At 38.1% G+C, this 20,506-nt stretch overlaps 2 protein-coding genes across 2 annotated transcripts in view; both read left to right on the plus strand.

Annotated features, from left to right (window-relative positions):
- MS3_00008226 (uncharacterized protein) overlaps positions 1 to 20,506 on the plus strand; it is a 42,025-nt gene that overhangs the window by 20,372 nt on the left and 1,147 nt on the right. The window contains exons 14-23 of the mRNA XM_051216580.1: positions 313 to 372; positions 822 to 1,338; positions 2,389 to 2,687; positions 11,061 to 11,385; positions 13,070 to 13,268; positions 14,491 to 14,805; positions 16,220 to 16,543; positions 17,328 to 17,738; positions 18,689 to 19,369; positions 19,825 to 20,110. Of these exons, the coding sequence (XP_051073806.1) occupies positions 313 to 372; positions 822 to 1,338; positions 2,389 to 2,687; positions 11,061 to 11,385; positions 13,070 to 13,268; positions 14,491 to 14,805; positions 16,220 to 16,543; positions 17,328 to 17,738; positions 18,689 to 19,369; positions 19,825 to 20,110 (3,417 nt within the window). The remainder of the gene's footprint in view (positions 1 to 312; positions 373 to 821; positions 1,339 to 2,388; positions 2,688 to 11,060; positions 11,386 to 13,069; positions 13,269 to 14,490; positions 14,806 to 16,219; positions 16,544 to 17,327; positions 17,739 to 18,688; positions 19,370 to 19,824; positions 20,111 to 20,506) is intronic.
- MS3_00008248 (uncharacterized protein) lies at positions 6,416 to 8,941 on the plus strand. The gene has a single exon (XM_051216601.1). The coding sequence runs from the start codon at positions 7,095 to 7,097 to the stop codon at positions 8,568 to 8,570; it is 1,476 nt and encodes a 491-aa protein (XP_051073807.1). The 5' UTR covers positions 6,416 to 7,094; the 3' UTR covers positions 8,571 to 8,941.

Genomic DNA, 20,506 nt, shown 5'->3' on the forward strand with positions numbered 1-20,506 from the left:
ACTATTTTTTTATATAACCAAGCCATGAGTCGCTAAAGACATATTTTGATGTCCCTCGTAAAATTCTTTGCACTATCAATTCAATAAAATTGACATAGAATCTAAAATTTTAAATGAATGAGGTACATCAGTTTTAATTACGTACACTTGTAGATGAAGTTTTCCCAGTTAGAAGTAACTACTTTATATTATTGTGGTAACGAAAACAAACGAACTTTGTGACATTTTGATTTAAGCATTCAACTTTGCATCAAGATTTTTTCTATATTTTTCCGTTACCGAAACTTGATTTTTTTTCAATGTTTTATTTAGCTGATGGATACTATCCTGCGCTTTCGTCCCCCACCAATCTCGAACCCACTATAGTTAAAGGTATAACTTTTTTACTACATTTATCCAATATCCATTCAATAATTTTATCTTATTGGAGTTAGTATGTTATATTTTTGCTTGGAAAGGTTGTATTGTTTGTTCCAACTAACAGAAATTGGTTTGGAGTATATCTAAATAATTTGAGTTGTTATGTGTTCATTCAATGAATGTTTCCATGATAGGAATGAAAATTACTGAAACAGATAATAAGAAGGCCCAAATGATGTTATAATCTATAGATCGTATTGTACACAAAAGAATTTTATATAGTGCAAAAGTTTACACCCATTCAGTTGTCATATTCTTTTTTGATCATGATAAGCAAGCAAATAAATTATCGTTTTTTTCTTTTTTTACCTGTTTGAGGTTTACTTTGTGTTAATTTTTACATCTGATACTAAATTTTGTTTTACAGGTTATTCGTCTTTCTTTTATCCCTTTATGCATAGCTGAATTCCCGAAAAATACTTGGGATATTGGTATGCCAAAGTCCTGCTTGCGTCGTCGTTTTGTTGAACGATGTAACAGATTGCTGTTGATGAGTAGAATTAATGAACGCCGTTGTGATTTAACGTTCAAATCACATTCAAATGATATTGGAACGTATTGGGACCATGGAACCCACATTGGACCAGATTTGATTTTTCTCATTAATCGTTTGATGCTTGAAAAACCTGTCGAAAATCTACAGGATGTCCACATATATCCTGGTCTCATTAATGGCGCAGTTTACTGTCAACAAAGCCTGCATACCTGGCCAGTAAAGTGCTCTCCTCTAAGCAGTATTATAAGTTCTACGGTTGACCAAATATCTTGTTTTGAAGGTAATATACATCAAATGAGTTCACTCAGTATGGAATCCATTAGCTCTAGACGTACGTCCTGGCTTCGATCATCTCGTTCTCTTCGAGAGATGTTACACAGCCCCGGTGACTACTTAAATGACTTACGCGAAATTCTCAAAAGGTAAGATTTCTGAATGTCTTTGCTTCTTAGTTCATGTTGATTGCGATCCCGACATTTCATACTTTTGCGTTTGCACACAAAGACTAAATTCGGATGGACATCAGGATTCATGTTCTTATCATCATTAGACTTTATTGTTTTTAAGTCACGCACGTAACCGCAACCCAGTAAATACTGTAATCCACTAGGTCCCAATTTTTTATACTCATATTAAAGATAAAAGGATTCCTGATAAAAACTGAACTGCTGTTCCAACTCTGCAAACTCAAATGACCATCGTGATCATAAGCTACAGTTAATGGAAATTTAGTTAGAAAGATAATAATGATTTAATCTTCTTATCGTTTATTTCATCATATTGGCTTCTTATTAACTTTACGATAACAAAATACGTACAATTATTTGTTCAATTTTACAAATATTTATTCATGATAATACAATGGATAGTTTATATGTTGTTACTCTTTGTTAAATATTTTGTAACCTTCCATTAACCGTAATATTTAGATTATATTTCTCGCTACACTTTTTGTGAACTCCGTTACTGAACAACCCTCTTTTCTATAATGTCAAAATCCCTATATTCACTTATCACAGGTTATAATTGAAGCACTATACACTAACTTTTCATGGTCGTTGGGACTATTTAGTGCCAGAATACTTAGGCTAAAATAATGGTAATTATCGCGATCATAAACCTGCATTGATAGGTTGATAAAATAGTTAGTGTTTAGTGCAAACAGCTGGCGAATTACAAAAGATAAACCTATTATCTACCACTACAAAATTGTATTCTCAGTTAAGTATTTCAAGTGGTTTTGTACGTTTGTGTTTTTGTTAGTCTAATGCATTTGCATATGTTATTTGTATACGGATAAGCGGCTATGGTTTCTCAATGTTAATAGCGTATTTGATGTTATGTTTTGATTTTGTCGAAAAGGTAATTAACCTTGTGTTATGTAGCGTCGGAATACGTTAAATCTACATTAAATTCTGTTAAATTGTTGTTTTATGTATCGAATAGTTAGCCCTTTGATTTCTTTCCAAAAGGTTCGTTTTTGTAGTGCCTGCTGTTATATCATCGGGTTTTACACTTCAAGTTTCCAACCATGCTCTGGAGCATCAACTTATCAATCAAGAAATTCGGATTCGAGATATGCTTCTATCCTCAGGGTGTTTACATCCTTCGTTTTTTCCTATGAACTCATCTGAGTATCATGAGCGAAAAACCTTGAACCGTTTAACAACTTGGAGTCCTCAGATGTGGTTGATGCCATCAAAGTTACATCAGTTGGTTATGTCCTGTCGTATTCAATTCCCTGATCCACGTCTGATACAATACGACTGTGGTGAGTTAGTAATATTTAATCTGATTTCATTGCATACCAGGCTTCTTAACAGAGTTATTTCAAAAACTACTTCATATAATTTGTTATCAACTTAATTTTAAGCAACTAGATAGTGAGTTTAGTGTTAAGATATAAAGTGTAACGAAGTACGTAATTCGGTATTCGCAAAGTAAGTTATATTACTCATTATTACGTATTTGGAGCATATTAAATCATTTAACTTCCGTTTATATACTACTCGTACATGAAGTAAATACATCCTTCAAATTAGTTATCGATAGTTTCAATGGCAAACCAATTAAACTCTGCCTTGGGAGTTGAAGAATCATCATTCAGAGGAATTATGACGCCTTATGTTGAAAGCCGATATTCTTCGTAACCCACGAGGCCGTTCTCCCTTTCTAATAATCAGAGCCACAATTAACATAGGTACATGGAATGTCCAGATAATGTGGGAGACTGGGAGGACCAGTCAAATAACCGTGGAAATGAGGAGATACAACTTGGCGGTGCTCGTAATAAGTGAAACTCACTGGGCACAAGTTGGACAGAAAAGATCAGCTACGGAAGAGGTGCTGCCGTGCTCTCATGAAGAGAATGTTTTGCTCACACAACTAGTTGCACTGATCCTCTCCAGAGAAGCATGAAGATCACTCATAAGATGGGAATCTCATGGATCCAGGGTTACCAAGTCATCTTTCAAAATCGAGGAGGGGATTACAATGAATTTCATTCAGTACTACGAACCCACTAATGAAAGCAACAAACACGATACAGATCAGTTTTATGAGAGGCTTCAGTCGGTTATAGAGAAGTGTCCAGGAAAGGACTTGACCATCCTGGCGGGAGATCTAGACGCCAAAGTTGGAACGGTCAACATCGGGCATGAAGATATCGTGGGACGACATGGACTGGGAGAAGGAAACGAGAATCGCCGGAGATTTGTAAATTTATGTGAATACGATGAGATGGTTATATGTGACATTATATTCCCTCACAAAGCTACATTGGTCTCGCCGAACCATACTACACTGAACCAGATTGGTCACATTTATATCAATAAAAAAATCTGGGCCGCAAAAAGCATCATCATAAAGAATGGACCTCTATCGAAACCGTGAGTAGTATTCAAGTACGGAAAGACAAGAAGACAGAAATTAACAGCAGTCAAATAAGAGCAGAAAAACTCAAGGGAAAGGCCTGGTACACAGAAGCAAACATTGGAGTGATGAGGATCATTAGAACCGACAAGTAGAAATACATGGAAGAGCTAGCAATGACAGCAGAGAAAGCTTCAAGAGAAGGAAATGTGAGACAGTTATATGACACAGCAAAGAAGCTGGCATGGAAATATAGCAAACCAGAACGACAAGACAAAGACAAAGAAGGTAAGCCAATCACTGAGATTTATGAACAGGGGAACATATGGGTAGAATACTTTGAGGAACTCTTGAATAGGCCAGCTCCATTGAATCCACCAGATATAAAAGCAACACCTACAAACTTTCCTATAGCTTTCACTCCACCAACGATCGAAGAAATCAGGATGACCATCTGACAAAGTCAGTCAGTCAGTAACAACGTAGAACTTCGTACTTACGTACATCCGTTCGAGTTGCCATACCACATTAGTACAGAGATGCAGTTGTCGATTCAAATCCCGTAGTGGTAGAGGTGGTAGTGTGGTGCGTGCTACTTATATTGATATAAGTAGTATATAACGTGAGTCAAAAGAACGTAACGTCTGGCAGCAGAAGATGGAGAAGATCAAGAAAAGAAGAGCGAGAAAACAATGGAATTTGTAAGAAATCGCATGAACAATGAAATGCGAGACAATGGATTGAGGTTTGCAAAAGCAACAGTCCGGTTTGATATGATAGAACAATATTTTGCAAATTAACGATTTACTATATGGTTTTTCTATTTTACCAAGTAATTCTGTAATTTGTCCTAAATACAATTTGGTTGTCCTTACCCGTGTTCTCCTTCACTACATTTGGTGTCGCTGCCTCCACTAAGGATGAAGATTCCATGGCCGAAGGAGTTTGAGGACGGAGATGTGCTGAGCTTCCTGAAGGAGTTTGAGGCCGTGGCGGAGCTGGTGGGAGTGAAGGAGCCGAAGGCGAAGCTGGTGGTGCTGGGGACGCTTCTGAGAGGCAGGGCGAAGGCTGTGTATGACAGCTTGGACGGTGCTGGCGGGAAGACGACATGGGAGACAGTCACGGAGCGGTTGGCGGCGGAGTTTGACAGCCCAGTGGACAGGGAGGACGCGCTGCAGAAGTTCCGGCTGGCGAGGTTGCCGGTCGATGGTGACCCACTGGTGCTGGCTGTGGAGCTTACCAGATTGTTACGCCGTGCGCTGCCGAGTCTGGATGAGGAGTCGGAGGCACAGTTGTTGGCGTCACAGTTTATCGAGAGTGTGCCTGCCACCGTCTCCCAACATCTGAAACTGGTGAACGCAGCGCAACCGATGGATATCAGTGAACTGGCGAAGGTGACTCGTCAGCTGATGACGCGAACAGTAGCTCCGGTCGGGTGCGAAAAGCAGGAGATGAGTAATGTCGAGAAGAAGATTGAGGAGCTGGAGCGTGAGACTGCAGAAATACGAGTGAACCATAAAAGGAACGATAAGTGTTACGCTTGTGGATGGACAGGACATTGGAAAATAAACTGTCCAACAAGACGAAGACGCAGATATGTTAGAAGTTACAACGAGTGTTCTTTCTATCCTAGGAATCTGGGGATTGTTGCGTTAGTAGACAGAGGGGCAGTATATACGAGAGTGAACATAAATGAGCGAGATTTAGTTTGTCTGATCGATACAGGTGCAGCAGTATCGTTAATAGACAAAGAGCAATGTAAGAGAATCAAGCCGTGTACATTAGCTGTCCACACGATAGGGGGCCATATGTTAGAGGTGTTTGGCGTATCTAACAGTATCGTAAAATTGGGGGATGCTGAGATAAATTTTCCGTTCGTCGTAACCACAAGCTTATCGAGACCGATATTAGGAGCAGATTTCCTAAGAGAAGTAAAAGCGATAGTTGACTTAAGAAGCGGTAAGGTGGTCACGAAATATGGTTCATTGACAATACACGAAAGTAGCGAAGTGGCTGAAATAAGAGTTGCAGCGGATGTCTCGTCAAAGAAACCAAACATTCACGAGTTATGCAAAAAGTATGCGAAACTATTCACTGGAGATGGGGAGCCGTATGGATTTTGTGACAGAGTAAAGTACGAAATACCGATAAAGAACAGTCGAGTAAATATATTTGCAACACGTCGTGTCCCGGTGCATTTAGAGGCCGAGGTAAATCGTCAGGTCCAGGAAATGTTAAAAGAAGGTATAATTGAGGAAGCGGACAGCCCATATAGCTCGCCGGTACTCTTGGTAAAGAAACCAAATGGAAAGTATAGATTTTGTGTCGACTTCAGAGAATTGAATAATATAACAGACCTGAAGCCTTGTGTAATGCCAACAGTGGTGGAAACATTAGATCGGCTACAGAATGCCACGGTGTTTACAGTGCTGGATTTACGGTCAGGTTATTGGCAACTGCCTATAAAACAGAGTGATCGAAGCAAGACAGCGTTTACTGTACGTGATAAACAGTATCAATTTAAACGAATGCCGTTCGGGTTGGCGGGTGCACCGTTCACGTTCAGAAGATTAATGACACTACTGCTCAAGAATCTAGATAATGTCGAGGTATATGGCGACGATGTAGTTGTGTACAGTCAAACAGAAACAGATCACATCAAGCATGTGGAAGCGGTCTTAAAGCGAATTGACGAATTTGGACTTCGGATTAATAAGGACAAGTCGCAGATAGCGAAAAGTAGCGTCACATTGTTGGGACATAAAGTGGGAAATGGAGAAATAAAACCATTGCCGGAGAAAATTCTTACCATAAAAAATATTGCAGTACCTAATTCGAAAAGGAAGTTGAGACAGTTCCTGGGAAGAGCGGCGTTCTACAGTCGGTTTGTCAAGAATTTCAACGAAATAGCAGCACCCTTATATAAGTTATTGAGCAGCACCAAGTTTACGTGGACTGAGACTGCCGAACAAACGTTCAACCCAATCAAAAACATGCTAGACGATCGCCAGATGACGCTCAGACTGCCTGAACCGGGAAGACTGTTTACAGTGGCCACAGACGCGAGTGATCATGGTATAGGTGCTGTGTTGAGTCAGGCTGATAGAGTGGTGGAATACGCGAGTCGTGTCCTCACACCCGCTGAACAGAAGTATTCAACCATCGAAAAGGAGTGTTTAGCAATCGTGTGGGCAGTGGAAAAATGGAGACCGTACCTTTTAGGTAGACGATTTCACATTGAGACCGACCATAAACCCCTGCAGTGGTTGAAAACAGCAAGAGACCCCGAGGGAAGTTGGCGCGATGGATGATACGCCTACAAGAATACGACTTCAGTATCGGCCATGTTCCAGGAAAAGAAAACGTAATGGCGGATTACTTGTCAAGACCAGACATGGAAGCCGACCTGCCATTAACAGCATACGCGGTGAATAGTTTAGAGGGAGACCCATTAGAACTCGTCCGGCAGCAGAAAGCTGACCCTAACCTTCGAGAGGTAATCAGAGTGATAAAAGAGGGAGCAGACGTAGATAAACGAACAATGGACAAGGAGGTAATAACGCTGCTTCGGCAAAAGGAACGACTGAGAGTGAACTCATATGGAGTCCTGACCTGGCAGGACGATGATGAGAATTGGGTGGCGGTGATCCCGAAAGACTGGCGGCGTAAAGTGATACACGAGTGTCACCAGGTAGCACATACAGGCATCGCAAGAACGACGGACTTACTACGACAAAGTGCATACTGGCCGAGCATGAGAGACGATGTGGCTGAATACGTGTTAACCTGCCAGCAGTGTCAGCTAATGAAAAGCGATCGATACAGACAACCGCCATTACAGTCAATCCCAGTAACCGCAGTCGGTGATCTATGGTCGGTGGATGTGATGGGACCGTTTCCACAGACGGCGAGCGGTAACCAGTATCTGTTAGTGATGACGGAACATGCTACACGTTGGGTAGATGCCGTACCCATTGCAGACCAGCGGTCAAGGACAGTGACCGAGGTGGTAATCCGGCATATTGTAGCGTGTCACGGAATACCGAAGATGATATTAACTGACCAGGGTCCCTGTTTTGAAAGTGACGAGTTTAAAGCCCGTTTAAAGCAGTTTGGCATCAAGAGAATACGAACTACACCGTATCATCCTCAGACAAACGGGCTTACAGAGAGAAACAATCGAACGTTAAAGGAATGGTTAGCATCAAAAGGAGGAAATTGGGAGAAAGAGTTACCATTGATTTTGCTGGCACATCGTTCCTCCACACAAGGAACAACCAAGAAGTCACCTTTCTTGCTCATGTATGGCAGACAACCACGACTTCCAATGCATAATAAGACCTGGCCACAACAACAGAAGTGGACGACAACAAGGTTAAGAAAAGAGAGGAGAGAGGCAATAGGGAACGTGGAAAAGAAACAAATATCAGACACAAAGAAGGCAGAACAACAGAGGAGAACGTGGAAACCCTTTGCAGTGGGGGACCTAGTAAAGTGTAGAGAACGAAAAAGTAACATAGCAGGGTCGGGGAAGCTGGCCCCAAAATGGGAAGGACCGTATGTTATCACGGAGAGACGCGGCTCGGTCTACACGATCCGGAGAGAAGACAAGCAGAAGCGCGTAAATGCTAGTCAACTACAGAGATGGTTTCAAGATCATCATGGGTGTGAATCACGAAAAGCACCAAAGAACACAGCGGTACGGAGATCAGAAAGACTACGACAGCAACTTGTTAAAAGGGGGGACGAGTGTGGTGCGTGCTACTTATATTGGTATAAGTAGTATATAACGTGAGTCAAAAGAACGTAACGTCTGGCAGCAGAAGATGGAGAAGATCAAGAAAAGAAGAGCGAGAAAACAATGGAATTTGTAAGAAATCGCATGAACAATGAAATGCGAGACAATGGATTGAGGTTTGCAAAAGCAACAGTCCGGTTTGATATGATAGAACAATATTTTGCAAATTAACGATTTACTATATGGTTTTTCTATTTTACCAAGTAATTCTGTAATTTGTCCTAAATACAATTTGGTTGTCCTTACCCGTGTTCTCCTTCACTACAGTAGGAGTATAAGCAGTAATCGGAAAGATTAAGATATGATATTATTCAAGGAGTATAATCCAGTGAAATTAACTTGGAAAGAGGAAAAAAGGGACATGAAGAATTGAGAAGATTAGAATTCGGGAGAACACAAAGAGTGAATGCACCTGCGCCATTGCAAACTATTTTCAGCCATGTCATTCAGGGTCTCTAACCATCAGTTGCTATCATCCCGCGGTCCCCAACCAGGTAGTCTACATCTACCAACATGACTCAGTTCACTTGTCAGTGACTTCATGAATTTGTGCCATGTTTTGGTCTGGCCGCCCTTAGCTTTCATCCAACCTACTCCTATAACACTGAACATAGCACATCGAGGTAGTCGGTCGTTGGGCATACGTAACACGTGTCCCAGCCATCTCAACTGATGAAGTTTCACTACTTCATCAATTGATTTGCCATCCTTACCTAGTACCCGTTTCCTAACAATTGTGTTACCTACTCGATGGTCCCATGATATACGAGCAATGCTTCGAAGACACCTATGATCGAATACTAGTAACCTACGAATATCCTCTACCCTTACCGGCCATGTTTCACTGCCGTAAAGTAGGACGGAACGAACTGCTGCGCAGTAAACACGTCCTTTGGTTGATAGACGGATATCTCGCTTACGCCATAAATGACGCAAGTTGGCAAAAGCTAGTCGAGCCTTCTGTATCCGTGCTGAGATTTCGTCACACACCAAACCACAAGGGCTGATGAGACTTCCCAGAAAGTGAAGCGGTCGACACGCTCAACTACTTCACTCCCTACCATTAGTTTGGGTGTCGATACAACCCAATCCTGAAGCAACATTTTGCATTTCGAGGGAGAGAATCGCATGCCGAACATGCTTGTATTGTTTCTTATAGTGATTAGAAGACTGCATTTTGTCAGCGTCTTCACCAAATAGAACTATGTCATCGGTATATTTTAGGTCAACGAGTGAATCAAGAGTGGGGAAGCAGTAGGACCTGACAACCAGCTGAAGCACTCAATTTAGACACAGAAAGGAGATCTGAGCAAGTGTGAGAACTACAGAGACATCACACTACTGTCGATGCCACGGAAAGTCTTCAACAGAGTGTTGCTGAACCGGATGAAAGATTCAGTTGACACCCAACTTTGAGATCAACAGACCGGATTACGTAAGGATCGGTCGTGCACAAACCAGATCGCGACACTACGGATCACCATTGAACAGTCGATTGGATTGATTTCGTCACTATACATCAACTTCTTTGACTATGAGAAGGCGTTTGAGAGAACGAATAGGAGAACCTTATGTGACCTTCGACACTAGGGTGTACGTGAGAAGATCGTCAACACCATCCGGAATCCATAGAACGGACTACACTGCAAAGTTGTGTATGGAGGACAGCTGACAGACACATTCCAAATAATGACCGGAGTCAGACAAGGTTGTTTACTCCCCGCCTTCTTTTTCTTCTGGTGTTTGACCTGATTATGAATACCTTCACATCTGACTGGAAGCACCAAATGCAATGGATAGCTTGGATGCAACTAGATGTTTTGGACCTCGCTGATAACCTAGCTCTTCTATCCGATAGGATACGCAAGGTACCCAATGTTCGTTGGGCGGATACCATCAGCAACAGGGTACTGTGGAAGAGAACTAACCAGCTTCGATTTGGAGAAGAAATTAAGAAAAGACGCTGGAGGTGGATAGGACGTATATTGTGGAAGTCATCAAACTGCTCCACGAAGCAAGCCCTAACTCGGAATCATGAGGGGAAACGGAGAAGAGTAAAACCAAAGAACAAATTGCACCGAGAATTGGAAGCAGATATGAAAAGGGTGAATAGCAACTGGGAAGGATAGCCCAGGACAGAGTTGAATAAAGAATACCGGTGATCAGCCTCCGCTCCTTCACGATGTGTAACGTGCGTAATTGAGTAAGTTTCAGTGACCGCACTAACAAATAACTGCTCAAATCTAATTTTCGGAATTAATTATTTGTGAGACAATTATGTAATGCACCAAAATCCTATTTTACTTCAACATGAACGATCAGTTAGTATTTTTCACCAGTGAAATTGGTTTCATTCATCGTATAGCTCATGTATCCATAGTGACTACTCATTCTACTACTGTTTCCTATATCGGTGGATTACTTCATGCTTTTATTTGCAATCTGTGTCTATGGTATTTTTCCCTAATTCAACAGGAAAACTACAACGACTACATAGTTTGCTACGTGAACTCAAGTCAGGGAATCATCGCGTTCTTATTTTCACTCAAATGGCCCGAATGTTAGATATTCTAGAACAATTTCTGGCATATCATGGACATCGTTATTTACGTCTGGATGGAACCACGAAAGTGGAACAGCGTCAAGTTTTAATGGAGCGTTTCAATCAGGATAGTCAAATTTTCGTTTTTATACTATCTACTCGTTCTGGTGGTTTAGGAATCAACCTAACTGGAGCTGACACAGTTATATTTTATGATTCCGATTGGAATCCCACTATGGACGCTCAAGCGCAAGATAGGTAATTCTATCAGACCAATGTATTTATATTTTTTAACCACGAAATGTTAATGTCGATTTTTCCAAATACGTTACATAACAATGCACAACGTTTTTTGACTTAAAACTACAGAACATCCTTTCCAAGGTTCCTTGTTCTTAATTGGATTTCCCAAACCACTATAAAAAGCATCACTACAGAGACTACTAAATCACATTGAGAATAGCATAATTCTCGCTTTTTATTTGCTGCATGATGCACAAATGACAGTACTAGAATATTAAGTTTTTAGAGTCAACTTTTTCTGATCCTTTCTTTCTAATGCAAATAAGAAAGACAGTCAAAAATATTAATATTCCAAGATAAAACAACTCCATCTGTAATTTAACGTTCGTAACAAATGGGATCTTTGAAACAGTTGTTGAACTCAGCATAGTTAAGCTGAGTGACTTTTAGGAGCAGGCCTGATCAATTCATCAAGATAGTAGCTCTCGCTCAGATAAACATTTGTCGAATCTAGTTTAGCTAATTTCCCGTTTCGTATCACAGTCCGTAAAACAGCGTCTTGTATTCTTAAAATCGAATTAGTGCATTTATACCGTCCAACGAATAATTGTTACAACGCAATTAATATTTTAGGAAGTCATAAACAGCAGAGGTTGTATTCCGGACAGGGTTAAAGACAAACATCACTAAAATCACACTGAATATTGTACATTTTAGGTGCAGACTACTCAGCTCAGTATAATAATACTCGATTGATAATTCTAAATGATGGCACAATACTGCATGTGTCCCATTATGTGGATAATAGTTCGTCATATGTGGAGGAGACCTGTCCGGTAGTTATTTTGCCCATATACATCTTATTCGCGCGCTTCCCGTACTTTTCAGCCGGTTTTTTTCAGTGGTATAAATTATCATGATTAAAGGAGGGAGATAAAATAAATGTAGTCAGTCAAAAAGCGAAATCAAACATACAAAACGAATTAGTAATAGACTGCAATATAAAGAGATTACAATATTTCCCGATTAGTTAAACAACTAAAGACTAGGTCCATTCAGATTAGATTGGGAAAAAGTAGTAGATATTTTAGATTAGACATGCCTAATTACTTATTTTGCTGTGGTTATGACTAGTGCCATATAATAAGCTTTCATTTAATTTGTATTATCGGGTGCATATTCTCATCAAAAATAAACAAAATGTATGAAAAGATCTCCAGCAATATGTTTACAGGAGATATTTTTAAAGGAATTACGGCGTGCTTTGAGTTGATTAGTAGTGTAAGAATCTGATATATTGTTTATGAATCATGTTTAAATGTCAAAAGGTCTGTACCCTTTCTTATTTCCAGTGTTGTATTCAGCATCTGACCTTCGATGTTAAATTATATAATCAAGTCAGCTCTGGAATTTAACAGGCTTTTTAATGCTGAATTCCGACAAAGGTTTATGTAAAGCCCATATTACAGGAATTCCACTTTATTAAATATTTCTTGGTCATCACATTCCACTTATCATGGGTTTTTACGATAATTTACTATCTTTACACTAATCGTTTTATTGTTTTATCTCTGGGCAGCTGAATTAGAAAAGATTCTTTATTACAGGTGAATCCAGTGATTATTGTGATAAAATTGTTGAATACATATTTTCCTTCATTGTGTAAGTACAATAAGCGTTTATTTATTTCTAATTTTAGGTGCCATCGAATCGGACAAACTCGTGATGTTCATATTTATCGCTTGATAAGTGAAAGAACAGTGGAAGAAAATATATTACGTAAAGCTAATCAAAAACGCTTCCTTAGTGACGTGGCTATTGAAGGGGGCAAATTCACCACAGCTTTTTTCAAACAAAATACCATAACAGAATTATTTGCAGAGCCATCTGGACTTCAGGTTATAAAAAAACTATCTCTCATCTTAATGTATTTCAATCTTTTTTGTATTCGTATTTTTACAATGTTATTTTATTTGGTTTATTTATTAAACTGTGGGAACGTACGGGAAGGCTTCAAATTCTATTTAAAATGGGAGATAACTTAGTACCATTGTTACTATTCTGTAAAGATAGCCATTAGACGCTTTGTCAGCCATAAGCAACGTTTTAAACCTGGCACATACGTGAGTCAGGCCAAATTGTCATACCACATCCAGATGAGATTTTCAAGATAAACACCGAAGTACTGGTATCAATGATGATAAAGATTTCCTTCGAGATCACTTATAAGGACTGAATTCGCGAAATAAAAAGTGTAGAATAATTTTTAAAACTCAGGAAGAATAAATGGATCTAAGCCATTGCGACCGGTTCTAAATCATTCAACATCTTCAACAAGTAGTTGCGAACCCTAACCACATAGTGTGAACCTACAGTGATCAATGAATCATGAACTGGCTTCACCTTTGCGATTAAGCCCCACCTTTAGTTTTCATCCATCCTGCTTCTACACTAGCCAACGTTTTACTTCGAGGTATTCGCCCGGGAATTTGTGCATTATAACTACACTACTTATGAATAACTAGGACTTTTTCGTTGTATTTTAATGGTTAACCATAAACAAACTGTTTTCTTATTAGTTGATACTTATTTTATCGACTCGGTCATATAAAACTGGTCTTTTGTGTCTTTATGCCCTGTGATAGGACTATCATTTAGTACATTACCTTTAATGGGATTTTGACGTAAACTAATTGTTTGTTGCAGAACCACTTATGTATATTCTGGAGAGCTAAGGCAGTCTTTTGATTTATATGACATTGGATGCGCTGTAGAAAATCTAACAAGTGGTGTGTGGTCATAATCTACCTTATCTGCAGCTTTCTTGATGAAATTTAGTTAAATGCTACATGTAAATGTCTGATGTTTTGTTGAGCCTCTGATTCTAATATATAAGTTCAGGATGTATGTATCAACATCCTTTTACAACTCTAGGTCACAGTACTAAATCTTACTTTACTTCTTACCGTTCTATTATGGTGTATTCTAACCAAAGAACGATATTTATTCAGTTTCTCTTGAAAAAACTCTAGCTTAGTATTTTAGTTAATGTATAACTTCCGAAAGTCACATCTGTAAAAATTTCCCTTTCATTTTTGCATGTTTTCTGTGTAACTTCAGGATTTAGCAAAAATGAAAGGATCAGCTACTCTTATGGAGACTTCTTCGCTTTCTCATTCTGATAAAAAATGCATGGATTCTAATTTCGGAAGTGTATCTCAGTCTGAAGATCGAGTTGTAGTTACACGTCTTGTCCCAGAAATTCGTCCTGATGGTTGTATGTCAACATCATCATCTGCCTCTCCACGTGGTGTCAGTGCCAATGAATCGTCAGGTCTTATATCGAATTCTGAAGCACAGTTGGAAGCTCTGCTTGACGCTTGTGAAGAAGAAAGTGATCGTATTGCCGCCAGACGAGTGTTAGATGAAGCAAAAGTATGTCTAACTTTTCTTTAAGTTGCGATTCTTTTAGTAAATTCAATTTTCCAAACTTTTAAGAATAAAAATACTGAATACACCTCACTATTCATCTGCAAATGTGTATGTAAATGCAATAGATTAACAGGTGCACCACACCATACTCCTGTTGAAAAGTTTGTTGTTTGCTTCAGTATAATCTCATAATGTTTCAAATTTAAATGTTGAGCTGATCGATACTGCTTTATACACTTATGTCTAATATCATTCGGCAATTAAAAAATCTTCACAAAGTATTCAACAACAAAGAATATTGGGGCTCATAATTGTTTCAGAGAACATTTTTAGGAGGCTCTACAGTTACGAATCCGTGTTACCGATTGAAAATGGCAAGTTTCACGTCGATCGAGTCATAAGTACTACAAAATAAGTTATTGGTAATGTTTGAAAATGTTATACACCGAGAGATAAAAAATTACTTGTCTTCCAGTGTGTAGTTCTAATCAATAAATAAAATCGTATGTAAAAGCGTCTTATACGAAATACGTAATGTAACGCAGTTAAGATAATAATAAGAAGAAGAATATTAGGTTAAATAAGACACATAAGTATGTAATTCGGAATAAGATGTTATGGAGGGGGAAGTGAAATAATCTGTACATTTACGGACAAAATCATAACTAAAAATGGAATAATCGTATTATAAACCAAAATAAACGAAGGGGTCGAATGTATCATTTTTGTATATATAAGTTAGGTTTCTTTTAGTTTCTCCCAATTCCTTTAACTGTTTAGACTATGTGTTTTTTTAGCGTCTTTTGGTAAATCACTTGGAACGAGATATAACAAAGCATTTTCGTGCTTTGTCCATAATCAGTTAGGTGGGAAAATGGCGATATTGATTTATTTTATCATGCCGGTACGTGTTAACGAGCACATAAGGATAACGACCTTTGAATACAATCAGTGTAATAGTTAAATTGATAAAGACACAGAAGAACTCATCGGTATTTTACCCTGAATTTACTACTTCAATATTGGCTTCTTTGCGAAAGTGGTGTTTAGTGACATAAAAGATAGTTTTAATGGATCTGCCTAACCGACGTGTTAGAATTTCACTTACTTTATCACCTTCGCAATCAATTCTTAGATATAAAGTTTTTATCTTAACTGTGGCAATATGTGTCTTACATTACTAATAATATATAATACTAGTACTTCATAGTATTTATGACTCAGTCGATGTGAAATTCATTTTATAAGATGGATTGATTCGACTTTAGTATTTAGTCTATTGTAACACGACAATTATGGATTTATAACCGTAGAGCCCGATGAAGAAGTTATTGGAAACATGGGTTCACTCTAATATAATTTGTTCAGTACTATCATTTAAGTGATTCCGAATAAATAACTTTTTCCAATTAAATAGGCAGATTTGGCAGAATTCGAAGAAAAATCACCTTACAATGAAGACAACAATGATTCTATCATTGCTGATGATAATAATGGTTCAAATATTCCTTCTGTAGCAGTTATAGAACCATTTTCTCGTCTTCGAAACTGTCTACAGCAATCGGATGAAGACAATACTGCATCACAAAATACAAACGAAACATTGGAAACAATCGAACAAATTGTGGAACGTGAGTTACTTGGCTTCGAATCCCAGTTGAAACCTGTTGAGCGATTTGGAGTTCGGCAAGTTGAAGAACAAAGGGAACATATGCTAAATGAACAGTTAGATATGGCTGACGTAGGTTTTTGTTGCTTTCTCAAATGCATGTAATCATACATTAACAGATTATTATTTCCCTAGATTAGTTGTGTATCATTCTATAGGTGTAACAATTTTTATCTCGATCTTACTTTATTCCTTCATGTTAGTATTTATGTAAGTTCTTTTACTGCAATAGGTAATTTGGAATTATTGATCTCGCTTTTGTTAACTTATTTTAGCGGGAAACAAAACATCGTACTTGTTTCACTTTTTCTAATCAATGCAGTGGATTTTTTAATGTAGAAAAAATAAATTTTTGTTGAACTGGTTGGAAAGTAATTAAGGGGTATTTCTAAGACATTTTTTTAAATATTCAATCAACTTGACATTTACTGCATTCTGAACGTTAATGGAAAATGCTTTTAAGAAAGTACTATCGTTATATTCTAACATATCGATTATAGAGCAGTTTTCATTCTTTTGAGTGAATTACTTAGGACAAAAACAGTAACTTTCAGTGATCTAAGAGTGATTAAGCGTAGTGTTTCGGTGGATATTGTAGTATGAATGACTGATATAAGTTTTCTTATCAACAAAATAAATAAAATTTACACGGTTTCTACTGAAAAAGCGTATGAAATATTAACACTGATTATTTTTAAGAAAATAAATGGAACATTCGTACATATTCAATGAAGATTTCCCAAATCTCGCTTATGTGTGTTTGTCATGATGTCGTCTAGATACGTTGTCACTTTCTCATGAAAGCTATACTTTCAGTTCATGTAGTTCAATCATTGTTTTTTCATTCTGATTTTAGGCCGAATTAATAGAGTCCGAAAAGGTATGGCATCTTGAAAAACTGAAAGCCTTACATGAGGCAGACGAACAGCGAGCTGATTTAGAAGATGATGACATGTTTTACTGTTGCGGTAAATATGATCTCTCCAGCCAGTTAGCTGAATTGGAACGTTTGGAGAGAATCCGTATGGAGGAAACTGATGATGCAGATGCGTCGATTAACCTTTTAGATTCTGGACAGATATTTTCTAGTGGGCGATCTAAATATCCTAGGAAGCGACCATATGATTCGTGTTCAACTGCACATAAAGTCCAAGCTCGACAGGTAGTGTGTCCACGACTCTCACGGACAAACAAGTCAACGAGGTCTACTAGTGTTGGGAAGGTGCCTAAACGACTAAGGTTGGATAAACCGAAGAAACCGATAGATGTAAGTTTTTTCACATAATTTTCACTTCTTAATCAATTTTCATTTCGTAAGCCATTTGATAGTAAATAGATTGTTGTTTTATAGATAGATTTCAGATGGTGATCGATATCACTAACTATTCTTAGTATGTTCTTACATTCACTTCGTAACTGAACTTGTGGATAATAAAAACACTTCGAAGTGTATGTGTTACAAGCTACCAGTCTAATCAAATACTCTGATGACTGACGATAAATGGCTACATGAATAAGCTGATAATTATCGAAGGTAAGTTCTCCGAACTCATTTGTGTAAAAAACATAGGATTACAGGTCGACTGACAGGTGATCTTTTTTTTTTTTTAGAAAAAAACTGATCTGTGTATAAAGTGTCTAATCAATATAAAACTAGTTATATCACACAAATCTAATCAACGTCACTAACTACATTTTCACTTTTTTTCCTGTCATATCAATGGGTTCTTTAACGACTTTGTTTCTCTTAAATGTTTTATACTTAAGAGTTCGGGTTTCGGAAATATAATTTGAATAGTTGAGATCATGAGTCAATTGAAGCTGGACCACTATGGGGAACCTAGAAGCACTGAGACGTCCAATCGGGTCTTTTGTGGAATAGTAACTCACTGAAGACAATGGTGGATATGTCGCTCAATCTTGTGGATTAGTTGGAGTTAGATATGAACACTGTTAATCTAGAGGTTAAGCGTTCGTGCGCGAGACCGGCAGGTCCTGGATTTGAATCTCGCGAGGCGGGATCGTGGATGCACACTGTTGAGGAGTCCCACAATAGGACGAAACGGCCGTCCAGTGCTTCCAGGTTTTCCAAGGTGGTCTAGCTTCAAATGACTCACGATCTCAACTATTAAAATTACTATAATGTCCACAAAAACCCCTTCAAATATAATTTGCTTTAACTGAAGTCTAAAAGTGTTTAAAATCTCTGATTTTTAGATCACATTCGTTAGTGACAATGAAAAAGACGAAATAAACATCAATCAAGATATTAGTAAAAGAGCCAAGTCTACAAATCAGCCAACACAACTTGATATTACTGAAAGTAGTAAAACTGGAATCAAGGCATTTGTTGAGAAAATGCATTTTCCACCGACGGTCCACACCAAAAGGTTTCATAAGTCTGGTATTCGAAATAATAATCTCTATTCACAAAGTAATAATCCTCAATCTAAAACTGGTGCATTTTTACAACAGGATGTAATATCTTCCAGTAAACTCGAAAAGAATTATTTATCATCTCGGTCGTATCCAATTCCAGAACTCTCTGAAGAGAATGTAAGCTACAAAGGATCAGAAGAGATCCATCATTTCGATCAATCGCATTCGCAATACAATAGATCAACTACTCAAACTCAGAAAAGGATAGACAGACGAAATACAGAATGTCATCTTCCAGATAAAGTGTTTCGATTTGATGCACCGAATTCTGTGATTTCTTCCAACCACTATGATCCTGAAAATGTGGCCCATGAGGAAATTGTTGAAGCTAATAATTTAGTTGAGTTACCTTTCAATCAACAGTCAAATAACGTCCTCTCAGACGCATTCGAGGTTTCTGTGGGGAGTTCAACTAAATTACAGTCCGACCGAATACCTGGTTTTCACAATGATATCTCGGTAAGTACATCTCTTGTCATATTCACTTAAATATGATTGTTAGCCAGATTATTGCAGATGAAATTTGTTACTGAGAATCTGGGATACATTGTGTCTAAAACATGTGTGATCTGAAAATAGTGTGTTGGTAACAGTATGTTTCAAAAACTTACTTTTTTATAGTTACATTCTTCAGTTATAGATCATATAGTTCAAACCCCATATTTTTTTTTACTTAAACTCTAATATATTAACTATCAAATGATTACTGATCATCGGGGTCTCTGTGAGTTGTCTCTGGATCAATTAGTGATCTGTTTACCCTATGTTCTGAAGAAACGTAGATTAAGTACGATAAATTTTGTGAACAGTAAAACTAGTATCTGTCCAGATATTAACTCTCCTTATTTATTGTTGTGTATTTCCTGTAGTGTGTAAACTTCACTTACACTTTGATGTTCTGATGTTTCGTCTAGGCTTCAGAAGGGCTCAGTGCTACTGGTATATCATGTACGAAATATGTTGTACCATCAACCACTACTACTCCTGGTATACATTTACAAAGCAGGTACCAAAACTCACCAGATATACCGTTCCGTTTGTTGAACCCAACGACCCCGTCGGTTCAGCATCCTCCGGAGCCCATGATTCCTGTTCAGTCTATTCCCGATGGAAGTCATCTGAACTTAACAGCAAGACAAGTATTGGCTTCAACTGGACAACCTGTGTTTGTAATTACACGCCAAATGAAAACACCTTCGGGTAAGTTATGCATGCCTACTTTGTTTCCGAATTTTCAAACAAGGATGATCATCGTTTTTATGGCAATTCTCATCAGTTATGTGATTAGTCATAAAATAAATCCTATGTACACGAAATATTTTAGGATATAAACGTCTCTTTAACTATCTTTTTCAAATTAAGTCAAAGCATAATGGCTTCGTATGAAGATAATACTTCCTGCACTGAAAATTTTAAGATGGATATTTGCTAAGATTTCTCATCTTCCACTTTGCAAGCTTAAACAACACCGATTTATTGTGTATTCTTTAGTTTCTGATGATTATTCGTAATTCAGGCGCAACCAGCCTTGGTATTTTTATTTCAGAGGCTTTAATGGTGGTTGGAGTTGGACGTAATCCTACACTATTGGTATCG

This window comes from Schistosoma haematobium, chromosome 1 (genome assembly GCF_000699445.3).
Source record: "Schistosoma haematobium chromosome 1, whole genome shotgun sequence".
In the NCBI taxonomy this organism is placed as follows: domain Eukaryota; kingdom Metazoa; phylum Platyhelminthes; class Trematoda; order Strigeidida; family Schistosomatidae; genus Schistosoma; species Schistosoma haematobium.